The following is a 16338-nucleotide window of genomic DNA, read 5'->3' as shown; positions in this document are numbered from 1 at the left end:
AGGGGGGGTGGGGATCAGTATCTACATTGGACATGTGGGAATCATTGAAAGGCCAGTTGATCAGAGTTCAACACCAGCATGTTCCTATGAGGGTGAAAGATAAGGATTCGGAAAACCCGGATGACAAGATATATTGAAATTTTATGTAAAAAGGAAAAAGAAGCCTATATAAGGTTCAGGAAATCAGACAAGGCCCTTGATGAATATAAAGGGAGCAAAAAATAATTTAAAGGAACTAGGGGGGCCAAAATGGGTCATGAAATATTCATGGAAGTAGGATTAAGGAGAATGCCAAGGCATTTTATACATATACTAGGAACAAGAGGGCAGTGAAGGAAAGGGTAGGTCCACTAAAGGAATTTATGTGCGGAGACAGAGAAGTGAGTGAGGTCCTTAATGAATACTTCACAATGGTATTCACCAAGGAGAAGTACATGGATGGTAGTAAAATTAGGGAGGTGTATGTTCATATCCTAGGACATGTCAATATTAAGAAGAAGGCAGTGTTAGGTGTCTTGAAAAACATTAAGGTAGGTAACTTCCCAGGCGCTGATGGGATCTATCCCAGGATACTGAAGGAGACAAGGGAGGAGTTTGTTGGGCCATTGACAGGGATCTTTGTATCCTCTTTACTCACAGGCAAGGTCCCAGAAGACTGGAGAATAGCTAATGTTGTTCCTTTGTTTAAGAAGGGCAACAGGGATTATCCAGGAAACTAAGGCCACAGAGCCTTATATCAATGGTCAGCAATTCATTGGAGAAGATTCTTGGGGTAAAGTTCTACTTGCATTTGGAAAAGAATGGACTTATTAGTGATTGTCAACACGATTGCATTTCTTGAGGAAGTGATGAAGCTGATTGATGAGGGTGGAGCGGTGAGTTGCCTACATGGTCTTTACTAAAACATTTGACAACGTCCTGTCATGGTAGGCTGGTCCAGAAGATTGAGTTGCATGGGATTCATGCTGAGTTGGTAAGTTAGACACAAAATTGGCTTGGTGATAGAAGACAAAAGACATTTGTGGAGGGGTGTTTTTCTGACTGGAAGTCTATGACCAGTGATACTCTGTAAGGATCAGTGATGGGACCACTGTGGTTTGTAATATGGTAAATGACTTGGATGAAGGTGGTCTGGTGAATAAGTTTACAGATGAAAAGAAAATTGGTTGAATTGTGCATAGTGAGGAAGGTTGTCAAAGGGTACATCACAATATAGACTAAATGGAAAGTGGGCAGAGACATGACAAAGTTTAATCTGGACAAGTGTGAGGTGATGCATTCTGGGAGATCAAATGCAAGAGGAACATATACAGGAAATGGTAGGACCCTTAGGAGCATTGATATACAGAGGAATCTTGAGATGCAAGTCCATAGCTCCCTGAAAATGGCAACCCAAATGGCTAAAGTGGTAAAGAAAGTGTACAGCATGTTTGCCTTCACCAGTCAGGTATAAAAGTTGACAAGTCATGTAGCAGCTATATAAGACTTTAATTAGACCGTTGCTCTGGTCGCTACACTATAGGAAGAATACGGAAGGCTTAGAGGTTGGAAAAGAAGTTTACTAGAGTGTTGCCTGGATTGGGGTATATTAGCTTTAAGATCAGGTCGGATAAACTAGGAGTATTTTCACTCGAGCACTGGAGGCTGAGGGGTGACCTGCTAGGTGTGTATCAAATTATGAATGGCATGGATAGGGTGGATAGTCAGAGTCTTTTTCCCAAGATGGCAATGTTAATTACTAGGGGCATAGGTTTAAGGTGAGATGGGATAAGTTTAAAGAAAATGCATAAGGAAAGCTTTTATGGAGAGGGTGGAAGGTGCCTGGAATGCACTGCCAAAGGAGGTAGAAGAACAGATACAATAGTAATGTTTAAGAGGCATTTAGACAGACACACAGGTAGGAAGTAGAGGAATACAGACCATGTGATTAGTTTGGAATGGCATCATGGTTAACACAGACATAGTGGGCCAAAGGGCCAGTTCCAATGTTGTACTGTTTGATGTTTTATAAATTGGAACTCATTTTATTAGTCTTTGTTTTTGGAACAGGAGATCTTGGTGCACAGAATGCTTTTTATTTGATGCACCCAAAATTAGTTAGTCACAGGCAAGGTACTATTTTTATTTTAGCTAAAACAAAGATTAAGTCGGTTGGTGCACTGGCTGCTGCAGGATTAGGTTATTGTCCAACAGGTTTATTTGGAAGCACTAGCTTTTGGAGCGCTGCTCCTTCGATCACTTGATGAAGGAGCAGCGTTCCAAAAGCTGGTGCTTCCAAATAAACCTGTTGGACAATAACCTGGTGTTGTGTGATTTTTAACTTTGTTCAACTCAGTTCAACACCGGCATCTCCAAGTCATACTGCAGGTTTGTTAGGATTGCCTGTTCATTAAGAATTGAGATTGATTAACACTTTGGTAGCAACTCGAGAGAAATGAACTTCATGCTTGTTGCCCTCCGACAAACGAGGGTGAGATAAAGACCACAAAACTCAGTTGAGGATGCGAAAACCTTGAATGAATTGTTAGAAGTTACCCCTTGGTCCGACAAAACTTGTTACACTCACCTCAACTTAAACTATCTGTGAGCCACATTGGTCACATGTGGGCTGTTGGTTTTGAAAGAGAGACCAGCAAAATTGAATAACAAAGAAAGGGTTTGGTTGGAAGCAGTGAATAATAACGGAAAAAACTGTGAGGGATGAACCAGAAAACATGAAGGGAAGATAAACTACTACAGATTTAAATTGTCCTAACAGAAGTAAAAGAATGTACTATAAGTAACTTAAGATATGTTCAGGAAATGAAGTTAAAAATCACGCAACACCAGGTTATAGTCCAACAGGTTTAGTTGGAAGCACACTAGCTTTCAGAGCGCCACTCCTTTGATTCACAAAATGATATTGTAATTCCCCTCAACCATGGCATTCAACTAATTTAAGCTGAATAATATTTACAAAAAAGTGGACATGAACAATTGCATGGTATGTCACTGGATAGTATATGATCCAATGTCATGTGACTAACCCTATAAAAAATATGCTGACGAGAATAGCAAAGGAAAGCTCTTCTCAAACAGTTAAATAAATGATTTGTGTTAAGGCATAAAAGGTGGGGAAATTTATTTTGAAATAAGATGATATTTTCAGATAGTACAGCTAAATTGCTTTGGTTGTTCGGTTGAAAAATAACTAATGTAGTCAGTAGAGAGCCAGAAAGGCTGCAATAGTGTAGCCACATTTTGTTTAGCTTTGTACAGTCTTGGATGGATCAAATTTTCACTTTTGCACGAGGTGGCAAACGGGCAGAAGCAATTTAGCTGTTTCAGTAAAAATGAAAATTGAATTGGGTATAAAAGGGGTGACCAATTCACTAATGCAAGCTGTTAAAAATGAAAGAAAAACAGCCTGTATTAATCACAGCACAGTAGGCAGGATATTCACTCTATGATCTCTTCTGTTAAGGATTCATATTACAATCCCACTTCACTGTTCATTTAGAAATTACAATTTTAAAATGGATTTGCTTTCTGTGTCGTTTTTGAAAACTTCAAACATTTTGCTAAATCTTGCCCACCGATTTGTGAAAATACATGAGTGTTATTTGAAATGGCCATTTCAGATGGTCAAAGCCTTCCATTGTTTTGAGCTGGTAGTCTCCATAGAAGAACCATTGATTTCTTTTCTGTTATCCACTGAGTGCATCGTGTTCACATAAAATAATCAGCAGACAGCAAATTGCTTTAGGTAATGAATTAACTTTTTTCATGTTGGTTAGCAGAATCTTTTACAACGGAGTGTCAATAACAACATGTTGGCAGAAGCTGAAATATTCAGTATTGATATTTCCCAGGATCGGGGGGTTAATTTTATTGTGGATAAGGGAATGATTGCATAAATGAACATTTTGGTTGTGACTATGGTCCTCGACCTCACGAGCTTATGATTTCAGAATTTTGTAATTTACAAACAAAACTGTACAAACACTTTGTCCTCAGTTATAACCATATATCAAACAAGCAGATATAAACTTGTTTTGCGATGTAAAATGTATGTTGAAAATAAATTAACGGCCCAGTTTGCAAAAATATGTTTTGACTGTTTCTTCTTTCTAAATACAGCTACTGTTTAAAGAAAGCATTCCTATGTTACAGACACACAAACTGACCTTGACATTAATTTCCATTTGACTGGGGCCTATAATGTGTGATGTTTCAATATCTTAAAGTTGTCTACCATTTGTACTCCACCCTTAATGACAGTTAGATGTGATTCAGGGTGAACTTTGTCATCAAACAGGAACTATGTTTATATACAGACACCACTGGGATATGCCAAGTAGCCAAACATCCGCTCAGGAAATGTTCCTTTTGGGAGGCTCTGTTGATGTCTGCAGACCTGGGCTGTGGCAGAAGCAGCAGTGCTTGTTTACAAGAATGTTATTGTACAGTTTTTGTGTCTAGAGTGAATAGACATGTTGTCTAAGAGTTTGTAGCGGAATAGGTGTCACCCTTAGCTCAGTGCTGGTGCTCTCACTTCTGAATCAGCAGGTTGTGGATCCAAGCCCCACTCTACAGTCTTGAATGTAGAATCTTGGCTGACATTTTCAGTGCACTGTCAGGGAACTTGCTTCTCAGATGAGAAGTTATACTAAGGACCTCGCCGGTAACATTTAAACAATGCATGGCAATAGTCAAACATGAGTAAGGATGTTCTGGCTGACATTTATCCAATCCATCAGCCAGCAGCTAAAAAAGTCAATGCGAACATTTCCATTGCTCGTTTCGTTGCAGCATTTCAGGATGTTTGACTGTTATGTCTCCTATATTACAACAGTGGCAAAAGCAAATGGAACACCATTAGCTTCAGTTGTACTGCTGTTCCTCGATTCCAAATTAAAATTTGGTGTTTTACTTTTTGGGCATTGACCACTTTAGAGAAATGGACACCTGGGAAATGTGAGTATAGCTGGCCTGGATCCAGTGATGCCCTGACAACACGAATCAACAAAAGCGACCTTCACCAGGCCACTGTAAGGCCTCCTGCATGCTAATGAGGGTTTTAATGCCTTTGTAAAACAGCTGCCCAGAACATTAAGGAAATAGACCCACTGAATTTAATAGTGAATCACCTGTACAAATGTGCACCCGAAAAATAGGCACAGTACATACCAACTTATACCCCCTTGTGGTTTCTTCACATCTGCATGCACATATTACAAAGTTGTTTCATGCAAGCAATGAATTGCACTATATGATGCATAAATTTGTACAATACAACAATATCTGAACAAAATTAATCCAATGAAATTCCTTTCTTAGTATTTAAAGAGCTAAGTGACAACATCTTGTAAACTTGCAAAGCTTTTGGAATCTGGACTTAATTGCACAAATTACAACAGCTAAAACTATAAAATAGTTGAAATTAATATTATTTTGAGAAACAGTAATCATGTCAGTTGAAAATCCTTTCTTTCACTCAATACTTAAGCTGCCCTTAATCTAAATTCCTTCTGTCTTTTCGTTGATGCCAACATATGGTCATCATTGCTGCACTGATAATCAGAGACAGGCTCATCTCTGGCCCCAGAGTGGCTTTTCTGACTAATTGTGCGCCTTCTTTTATTTACGTCTTTTTTTTAACTTTCCTCTGGCACTACATGTCCATTTCCACTGGTAGAATTCATTTGGCTGAATCCTTAATAAACCAGGAGAACTTTTTTTAAGTGTTAAAGGTTGAAAGAAGTGTACCTCAGTACATTTAACCATGAATTTGTCAGAGTAGAAGAATAGCTAAGCCAGTGCACCAGTGAAAAAAATTGTTATGCCCATTTATGCCGTAACTATGTAATTTACAATTGTATTCCAGTCGAAACCTCAGTGTTTGTGAGAAATCCAATCTATTTCCTGTAAAATGGGTGTGATTTTACTGTCCATTATTCACGACTAGGTTCTGTACACCTATATCCTAGTTTTCATCATAGTATTAGGTAATCTAGCCAATATAACAAATGATAAAGCCATCCACATCTTCACAATATGCACAATTCACTTAACTGATACCTTCAAGATATTAGAATACATTTGGTGAGAGAGAATTGAATCCATCACCAAGAGTCGATTCGTACAACCACCCAAGCGGATATCTGAAGGGCAAAGCTACCTGACTGCACTTGGTGGTGACAGCACAAAAGGGAAGAACAGACTTGACCTTGTTCCTGCTAATCTACCTGTTGTGGACGTACAGGTCAACATTGGCAGAGTGACCATTGCACAGTCCTTGAGTAGATTGTGATGAAGATACACATCAGTTCATTTTGTGCTTCCTCTGTGCTAAGTAGAATAGATTAAGTACAGATCCACAACTCAAAACTGGGCATTTGTGAGGTGCTGAATGCTATTTGTAGTAGCGGAATTATATTTCACCACATGCTAGATACATGAGAAGCAACTGGATCAGGTACGTGCTGAGGCAGTCAAGCTTGGCTGTCATGTTCCAGGATGGACTTACTGAATGATTGACTTGGAGATGATGGATACTTTCCAGGTATAGCTAATAACATATTGCAATTTGCAGGAAGCCTAGGCAAAATGGTACTATATAATCGGGTGCATTCAACAATCTAAGCTATTGTTCAGTATACCTTCAACATATCAACGTTCCAATTCTGGTACTTAACAACAGATCCTGGGGCCATTTTACAATATGCTGCCTCATGCATCTCTCAAATGTTCGTGGTATATGTCAGAAACTTGACTTTGCCAGAGGGATCCAGCTGTAGCAGGTTGGTGAATATCAGATGAAAGGAAAAAAGACCAATCAGCCAAGACCTAGGAAAGGGAAGACATGACAGCAGTTACAGCTGGAAACGTCAGCTGGAATCTGGGACAGTGTTTCCTTATTGAAAATCAAGAACCTCCCTTCAAAACATGGGTCCTCCTACTACAGTTTCTTATTTTCAAGTGAATTCTACAGTTGGTCATAGGGCCAGTAAAGATAAATCAGATTAAATCGTGAAAATATTGAAAATGCTCAAAAGGTTAGGCATCAAGCAAAGCTCTTGTCTACCCATTTAGCTGAATTAGTTGGCCAGGTATTCCAGTTGTTAAATTGTTGAAACAGTGCAGAATGGAGTTGAACATCAGGACCATCCCCGACACAAACTGGTGCGATGGAAATAACCCGAGTAATTAAAACTTCCCGTGGAAAATTCCTCTGCGTTTGGAGCCCTCCAATAATGTTGGAAACTTCAGAGGGTTCTAAATCAGTTAAGCTCAATAGTTACCCAGGAAATCTTAGGAGATTGAAAACTCACTATGACTCCTGAGTAATAATTAAACTGACTCACCCCCTTCAACCACCCCAGCTCCTACACTCCCAGAGCCATGACAACCTGTCCAGACCCTGTTCTGAACTCATATTCTATTCCCCACCATCTGAAACCAGCAATCTCCAAATCCACACCCGTACTCCCACCCCAGTAGCCAGATGCCTTCTCCCCACTCCTCCCAGATCTGACAACCCCTTCTATCTACTGGACCCAACACACTAAAATGGACCCCAGCCCAACATTTCTAGTCTCCTCGGTTATTGAATCCTGCTTCACCTCTGTCACTTCCACCTTCCTCAGCGCATCAGCAACCAGTCACAATGGATCTTCTGTTGGGTGTCTGCACTTGTGCACACACGTTAGCTGAAGCTTGAAAGCAAATGCAGGCAGTGGGCAGAAATATCGACCCATTGTGTTTCTATTGATTTGTTAGTCTAAAGAAAACTGAAGCCTGGATCTTTAAGAAAACCTTAAATGATGTCTGACAGTATTGATAATGCATACTATCATTTTATTTATTGAATTACACTCAAACCTACTTTTGTTTTGTAGATATCATGTTCAAAAATTCCATTACCATCAAAACATGTAATATTTACCCAATTATGTCGACAACAGGTGAAGATTTTAAAGATGTGATGTGAAACTTAAAGGGACTGTGATAGCGCCATAGAATACTAACACTGAACAGTAATAAAACTACTTCTAATAGCTCTTTTGAATCTGTTTTCACAGGAAATGCACGAGTGAGAGGGCAAGCAGGGCTTCTCTCTGAGCGCCGAGGATCATACCCAGTCATTGATTTTCGCCTTCTGAATAGTAAGTACCAACAAAATAAATGAGACAAAAACCTTACAGAGCCTGGAGCTTTTTATTCACATTGCAGAGACTGCTGCTTTTACTGAATTCCTGGAAGTGGATGCTGTCTTGTGAATTTGCAGTAAAATAAAAGTGAAATTCAACATAGATTTCCCTTTTGAAGCCAAACTGAATCGGCATCAGAAACTGGCTGCAGTAATTGACCACATGCGTTCAATTCTGTCATGGGCATTTCAAATATAAGCTTAAATAAGTGACTGACTTCCATATATGAAATATAAATGGCAACTGTTCTGAAAGAAAGCCTCTGGCTTGTGAGCTAATACTGTAGTTATGATATGTCTCACATCTTCCAAATTACTCATAGGTTAACGTTTATTACCTCAGCAGCTGGGGATTTTCTCTTGAAGAGAAGTATGTTAGTTAAAATATTGACTGCACTTTGTCACACGGGATGCCAGTGCTAACTAAAATTTGGATTAGCCATCTTGTAGTTCATCTAATAAACTTCCAAAAGCAAAGCTAACAGACAATCCAGTCACTTTTAAAAAAAATTTGGGGGAGGGAGAGGGAGAAAGGAGCAGGTTAGTTAATTAAAACTTGGATTGTCTAAGCAAGAGCAGGCTGATGTCAATCGTCAAGTCCATCTGTGGAAAACTAATGGGGAACTTCTGATAAGTTTCACCATCTAAAGGTCCATCCCTGATCCATGTTAATGCTGCCCTACACTTTACAGCTAATAATAGTTACTTAAGCTACTTCAATGCTATTGTACGATACTTGATTAAATCAATAGTGTATTGAACACATCCTGTTTTAAAAAGAAACACACTCTGACATTGTGAATAATTAACAAAAACTGCAAGATTATTATTGGTCTACTTTCCAGCAAAGTGACGTATGTAGTAATGTAGGCTCTGGCAATGACATCCTACAAATAAACTCAGTAATAGTAATCAGTGACAACTAGCATACTCTAATCCTTTTCAACCATATGCAAATCTTGGCTTGCATGCTTTGAAGCATAATTCTGGATCTTAGCAAATCTCTTGGAAAACGTACATGTTAAATAATCTCTGCTATTGGCAAAAGTACAAAATTAAAACACTCAAATGATTAAAGTCCATTTCCTATACTGACTTTGTAGCATTCATATGCACACAGCGTTGCAGCACCTGCTTCCGGCTTTATGTAGTATAAGCTTCAAATAGGAAACCTTCAAAGAGAATGAAACACACACATTGACTTTATTAAATTGCTGGAACACTTGACATATGAAAGACTTTATTTTAGATTGCTTAAATGCAAGTTTGCAATATCCTATTTAGACAGCGCTGAGCAAGCATTTTTAATAACAAGGAGTTCTTTGCTTTGTAATTAGCCATTTTTATCTCTTTGCATGTAATGTTGTTATATTTAATAATTAATTTTCATTCCTCCATAAAATGTTAGCTATCTATCAAAAAGCCACAAGATGAGGAATTCCTTTTGCACATCACAGATTGTGAAATCTTAAAATAATAATATGTATTTAAACTTTTACTGTACCACATGGAAGACATTTGTCAAAATCTGAAAAGTTTGCCATTTATCCTTTCATTAAAAAGTAATGTCAGGGAGATTATATCATAGTAGATTGTTGAAAACAAGAATAAACTTCTAAAGTAAGCAGGTTCAAAATGATGACTATTTTTATTTAATATGTTCTTGAATTCAGCTAGTTCCAGTAACTGAGTATAAAGACATATGTGAGAAAAAAAGAAAAATTGCATACTCATGTGAGTGTAAACGTTATGGTGGTAATGACAGTAATACCGTCAGTCTTCATTATCATTACTCCTGTGAATCTGACAGTAACCTCTGGAGCACACCACATGTGCAGTTAACTATGGAATATTAGAATGATCCAATGCTTCTCCACATGTTGTGATGTTTGAAGTTTCCTCACAATGCAACCAATTAGAACTTTTTTTTAATTCATTCATGGGATGTGGGCATTACTGGCTGGGCCAGGATTTATTGTCCATCCCTAATTGGCCTGGAAAAGGAGGTGGTGAGCTCCCTCCTTGAACCACTACATTCTGTGTGCTATAGGGACAGTTTGGAAGTTTAAACAGTAGGCTTGTGGAAGAGAGACACAACAGAGGTAGCTGATTGCTCGGTTTCAATCTTAATTAAAATGTTCAGAAAATACAGGATTGGATAAGGGAATAGAAGGAAGACAGGCAGATAAAGTCGTTAAGAAGGCGTGTGAGATACTGCCCTTCATTAGGCAAGACATAGAATACAAGAACAAGGAGGTTATGATGGAGCTGTGTATACCGTTAGTTGGACAGCAGCTGAAATATTGTGTGCAGGTTCTGATTGCCACACTATAGGGAGGATGTGACTGACCTAGAGACGACGCAGAGGAGATTCACCAGGATGTTGCCTGGGCGGAACCAATTCAGTTAAGAAGAGAGACTAAATAGGCTGAAGTTGTTTTCCTTAGAATAAAGAAGGCAATGGGGTGGGGGTGGGGATATGTGATTAAGGTGTACAAAGTTTTAGGGGATAGACAAGGATAGATTGAGAGAAACTTCTGCCTGAATAGAGGGGTCAGTAACCAGGGGGCACAGTTTTAAGTTAAGTTTGAGAGGGGATTTAAGGAGTATTATTTTTACCCAGAGATTTATGGGTATCTGGAATCCACTTCCTATGGGGGTGGTAGAGGCAGGAGCCCTCAAGGCATTTTTAAAAATATGTAAATAAGTATTTGAAATGCCAAAGCACAAAAGGCTATCACCAGATGCTGGAAAATGGGATTAGAATTGACGACCACCACACACAATGGACCAAATGTATTATCCGCATGCTGTAAAACTTCTATTACTCTCAAACTCTATTCTTGAGCACCTCTCTTTGACATTGGAGATGAGGGTGCAACCGTAAAAAGACAGAGGCTTTAGGGGATGGTAGACTGTAGAAAGAAGAAACCTCCATGATCATAAAATCATAAGAAATAACAGGAGAATGCCATTCAGCTCCATGGGCTTGCTGTGCCATTCAGCAAGATCTGATCATGGCCTGCAATCCACTTCTTGTCCTCCATAACCCTTAACTTCTTTCCTGTCAGAAATCTGTCTAACTCAGCCTTGAATTTATTCAAGAATCCAGCCTCTGCTACTCTCTGAGCAGCAGAATGTTAGACACTGACTATGCTCTGAGAGAAGAAATTCTTCCCCATCTCCATGTTAAATGGAATGAACCTTAATTTAAACCATGACCTTAGTTCTAGGTTCCCTCATGAAGGGAAATCAGCTTCCCAGTCTCTACCCTCTTAATTCATCTCAGTATCTTAGAATCTTAAAAATTCAAATAAGATCATCAGTTAGTCTTCTAAACTCCAATAGGGCTTTAGGATTTGGGAAGAGGAGGTAGAAGAACAATGAGTCATTTTAAGCCTTCTCAGGTATAGCAGTATGAAAGAACAGTAGAGACAGGCAGGTGTATTGCTTGTAGAGCAGCATATAGCTAGTAATCTAGAGACTAGGACTCATGGTGTAGAAACATACATTCAAATTCCACCATAGGATGTGAAAGACTGAATGGCTATTGAACATAAGAGCAGGACCTGATAGCGTTTCTGTGGTCCAACCGATGTGTTTCTAAGACTGATGAAACCAATAGGTCCTTATACTTTGGACTGAAGAGTACAGACATGAGGACTCTACCAGGGAGAACAGCCAAGGTGGGAGAGAGTATTATTTGGGACAAAAGCGTCAAATTTGGGGGTGAGGAAACAGTTGAGAGGAAAGAGGTGATTTCTTAAAATGGATAAGTTCCCTACAAAATGTACTCTAACCCTGTCTATTACAGGAGAATCTAAGTATAACTGTGCTGAAAAGATGTTTTGGTCCAAAGTGCTGTACATTTTTTTAATAGCTTGAAAAACATCTCCAAATATTCCCATTTATAAGATTCCTAGGAACTATGTTTGTCTTTCACTTCAGCTCATAAACAATGCATGTTTGTGATGGGATGTGATGCCAGGGATTCTGTTTGTTTGATCTTTTCACTTTCAGAACTAATGAGCTGAATCTTATTTATTTTTGCTCAGGGCCAGTTGTGTCAAGTTTCATGGAGGGTTTCTCTCTGTCAGATCTAGTTTCTCGCTGCATTTTACCAAACATGCCTTAGTAGAGACCTATCCGACTCATATAGCACCCTTTCATCCAATTCTAGCCCGGTTCTACCCAATCATTGCTACCAAACTAATTCACCCCACTGCCCGAAACTGACCAGCATCCTTGCTGCCGGTGTCAGCAAGGTCCATGGTGGACCCGACAAAGCACGATTAGTCTGGAGCTACCCTTTACAATTCCTGACATTTGCGCCGAACATGGCAAACAAAGGAAATTTGGTGCCCCACTTTGCAGACTGGGACCCAGAGCTCCTACTGGTTGGTTGGTGCTGCGGTGGGGCATCCACTTCCATCAGGACTGGCAATGGAACCCTGGACATCAGACCATGCAAACCTGGTCCAAGGTTGCCACCCAAGTCTTAAAAGGCAACTGACTGCTTTCTAGTGAGGATCTCATCCCACCACGCAGAACCTAGTTAAAAGACGCAGCAAGTTGTTCCCAATGTCAAGGTAGGCCTCACTGGGCCTCTCACATGATTCTGCCACATTTCCTGCTATAGCCCATGTCATTCAGTATCTTATCAGATTCTGCCCAATGCTTTTTTTCCTTCATTCCCTTCTTTTCGTTCCACTTACTTGTTAGAAAGTAGCATTTGTTATTGACTATTATTTAAAAATTGAAAAGCCTAGATTGTAATTCATAGTTGACAAAGAGGAAAAAACAGAAAAAAAGGAATGGAACGCTCAATTTTTATTGGACACTTAAATGGAAGAGACTGAAAATCATATCAGTTCAACATGTGGCGTGCTGTTGGTCAGCTTTGTGAACCAACTGAAGTCTATGTGTACATCTGCTGCATCTCATTGTTGCATGTGAATGTACCTCATTGAGTCAAACAGCATTCTGATAAATTATCAATAACATCTGAACAAATCACGACTGAACAGGCACAGAATGCTTGAATGAACTAGTTACATTTTTTTAAAGAAGGTAAAGTGAATCATTTGCTGCTGGTTTCTTCTTGCTGTGACTTGGTCTCTCTGCCAATGAGGATTTGCAAGCGCTGTCAGTCTGGAGTCAAACCAATGATAAGGAAAGTTATGTATCAAAAGTGCTACAGATACACTACTGTCCATTTTGCACAATCACCTAAGACAAGCTAGCACCTCCAACCTTTAAATAAACAGGGAATTAGCCCTAATTAACTCTTTTTAACATGTTTCCATTCACAATAATTGCACTGTGTAGATCTAAAGGCATTGAACATGTTAAGCAAACTTTACTGTACATTATAATATGTATTGCATGGTGCCATGCTCCTCATTTAATTCTAAAACTTATTGTAAGCAACACCATGAAAAATATAAACAGATATATCTACTATAACTTAACTAGAATAGCGCTGTTTTTAATAGTGATTGTATAATTGTTTGCGAGTGGGAAAATAACCTATTCAATGACCGCTTTAGATTTGATAATCTACCAAACATACAGGGTACATTTTGATTCAAACTGTTCCAATTATTTCTATACTTTATTTTGTTTTCTCCAACTTTGTTTAGCAACTTCTCATTCAGGTGAAATTGGCACAAAGAAAAGGGTGAAAAGACTTTTGAGCTTTCAGAGGTATTTCCACGCTTCTCGACTGCTACGTGGTATTGGACCACAGACATGTCTGCATTTGTTGGATGAGGACTACCTCGGACAAGCCAGAGTAAGTGAGATTTGAATTATTATGATTTTAATCATCGTTTGTTGAAACTGGAACTAGAACTTAGGAATTTCTGAAACCAATTTTAGAATTTGGTTTGAGATAGGTAAAGGGCTGCCACTTTAATCTGAGAGCATTTCTTGGTTTATTAATGGATCTCTTCTTTGAGTGAGAAAGTTGTGAGTTTTAGCTCCAAACCCGCCGCCCCCACCCCCTTTTGCATTTTGTGGCTTTGAAACTGTACGCGCAACCCATGTGTGACTTCTGTGCCATTTTGTCTTTTCTCACTGTGGTCAGATTCACAGCATGGTTGTCAGAAATAGTGAAATCAAACCTGATATTAGCAACATTGTAGTACTTCCACTCCAAAAAGGAGGCTTAGTTTTCAGTGTTCCTTTGCCTGCAGTGGAGCTTTTATTGGGATCAAAATACAGGGAGATAATGGTGCAGTAGTGTTGATGCTAGACTCATAATCCAGAGACCCACTTAGTATTCTGGGACATGTCGTCCCCAGGATCACAGATGCCAGTGTTCAGCCAACTCAATTCAGTCCACATGATATCAAGAAACAGATGGAGGCACTGGATAATGCAAAGGCTATGGGCCTTGACAACATTATGCTCCAGAACTTGCTGTGTACTTAGCCAAGTTGTTCCAGCATAGGTACAACACTGACATCCACCCAAAATTGTGTTAAATTGGTCAGATTTGTTCTGTGCACAAAAAGCAGGACAAATCCAGCCTGGCCAATTATTGCCTGATTAGTTTACACTCTATCATCAGTGAAATGACTGAAGGTGTCATCAACAGTGCAACCAAGCAGCATTTGTTTAGTAATAACTTGCTCCCAGACACTCAATTTGGGTTCCACCAGGGCTACTCACCTCCTGGTCTCTTTACAGCTTTGTTCATACAAGGATAAAAGAGTTGAATTCCAGAGGTGAGGTGAGAGTGACTGCCCTTGACATCAAAGCCAGATTTGACTAAATGTAGTCCCCAGGAGCTCCAGCAAAACTGCAGTCCATGGAAATCAGGGGAAAACGCTCTGAAACCATGCCTGACAAAAAAGGAAGATGATTGTGTGGTTGTTGGAAGTCAGTTATCTCAGTCCATGACATTTCTGAAGCCATTCCTCTGGGCAGGGACATTGTCCCAACCATCTTCAGCAGCTTCATCAGTGACCTTCCCTTCATCATAAGATCAGAAGTGGGGATGTTCACCGATAATTGTACACTAACAGCGCTAGTCGTGACTCCTCCAATACTGAAGAAGTCCATGTTTAAAAATAACAAGTGCTGGACAATATCCAGGTTTGGGCTGACAAGTGGCAAGTAATATTCATGCCACACAAATGCAAGACAATAACCATGTCCAACAAGCTAGAACTGCTTGGGAGGATTTAAACTAGTAAGGTGAGGGGGGGTGGGACCCAGGGAGATAGTGAGGAAAGAGATCAATCTGAGACTGGTACAGTTGAGAACAGAAGTGAGTCAAACAGTCAGGGCAGGCAAGGACAAGGTAGGACTAATAAATTAAACTGCATTTATTTCAATGCAAGGGGCCAAACAGGGAAGGCAGATGAACTCAAGGCATGGTTAGGAACATGGGACTGGGACATCATAGCAATTACAGAAACATGGCTCAAGGGATGGGCAGGACTGGCAGCTTAATGTTCCAGGATACAAATGCAACAGGAACGATAGAAAGGGAGGCAAGAGAGGAGGGGGAGTGGCATTTTTGATAAGGGATAACATTAAAGTGCTGAGGGAGGATATTCCTGGAAATACATCCTTGGAAGTTATTTGGGTGGAACTGAGAAATAAGAAAGGAATGATCACCCTTTTGGGATTGTATTGTATTATAGATCCCCTAACAGTCAGCAGGAAATTGAGAAACAAACTTGTAAGGAGATCTCAGCTATCTGTAAGAGTAATAGGGTAGATATGGTAGGAGATTTTAACTTCCCAAACATCGACTGGGACTGCCATTGTGTTAAAGGTTTAGATGGAGAGGAATTAACAAACTTGTAAGGGGATCTCAGCTATCTGTAAGAGTAATAGGGTAGATATGGTAGGAGATTTTAACTTCCCAAACATCGACTGGGACTGCCATTGTGTTAAAGGTTTAGATGGAGAGGAATTACTTGAGTGCGTACAAGACAATTTTCTGATTCAGTATGTGGATGTACCTACTAGAGAAAGTGCAATACTTGACCTACTCTTGGGAAATAAGGCAGGGCAGGTGACTGAGGTGTCAGTGGGAGAGCACTTTGGGGCCAGCGACCATAATTCCATTAGATTTAAAATAGTGATGGAAAAGGATAGACCAGATCTAAAAGTTGAAGTTCTAAATTGGA

General features: G+C 39.6%; 1 protein-coding gene across 2 annotated transcripts in view; it reads left to right on the top strand.

Annotated features, from left to right (window-relative positions):
• The window catches only part of LOC122547509 (cAMP-specific 3',5'-cyclic phosphodiesterase 7B-like), a 176572-nt gene that overhangs the window by 83164 nt on the left and 77070 nt on the right, over positions 1 to 16338 (top strand). For both annotated transcript variants that reach the window (XM_043686123.1, XM_043686129.1), the window contains 2 exons: positions 8064 to 8147; positions 13834 to 13985. In XM_043686123.1, coding sequence (XP_043542058.1) covers positions 8064 to 8147; positions 13834 to 13985 — 236 coding nt within the window. The remainder of the gene's footprint in view (positions 1 to 8063; positions 8148 to 13833; positions 13986 to 16338) is intronic.

This window comes from Chiloscyllium plagiosum, chromosome 3 (genome assembly GCF_004010195.1).
Source record: "Chiloscyllium plagiosum isolate BGI_BamShark_2017 chromosome 3, ASM401019v2, whole genome shotgun sequence".
NCBI lineage: Eukaryota > Metazoa > Chordata > Chondrichthyes > Orectolobiformes > Hemiscylliidae > Chiloscyllium > Chiloscyllium plagiosum.
Note: the sequence above shows the minus strand (reverse complement) of the source record. Positions and strands in the feature narration are given on the sequence as shown.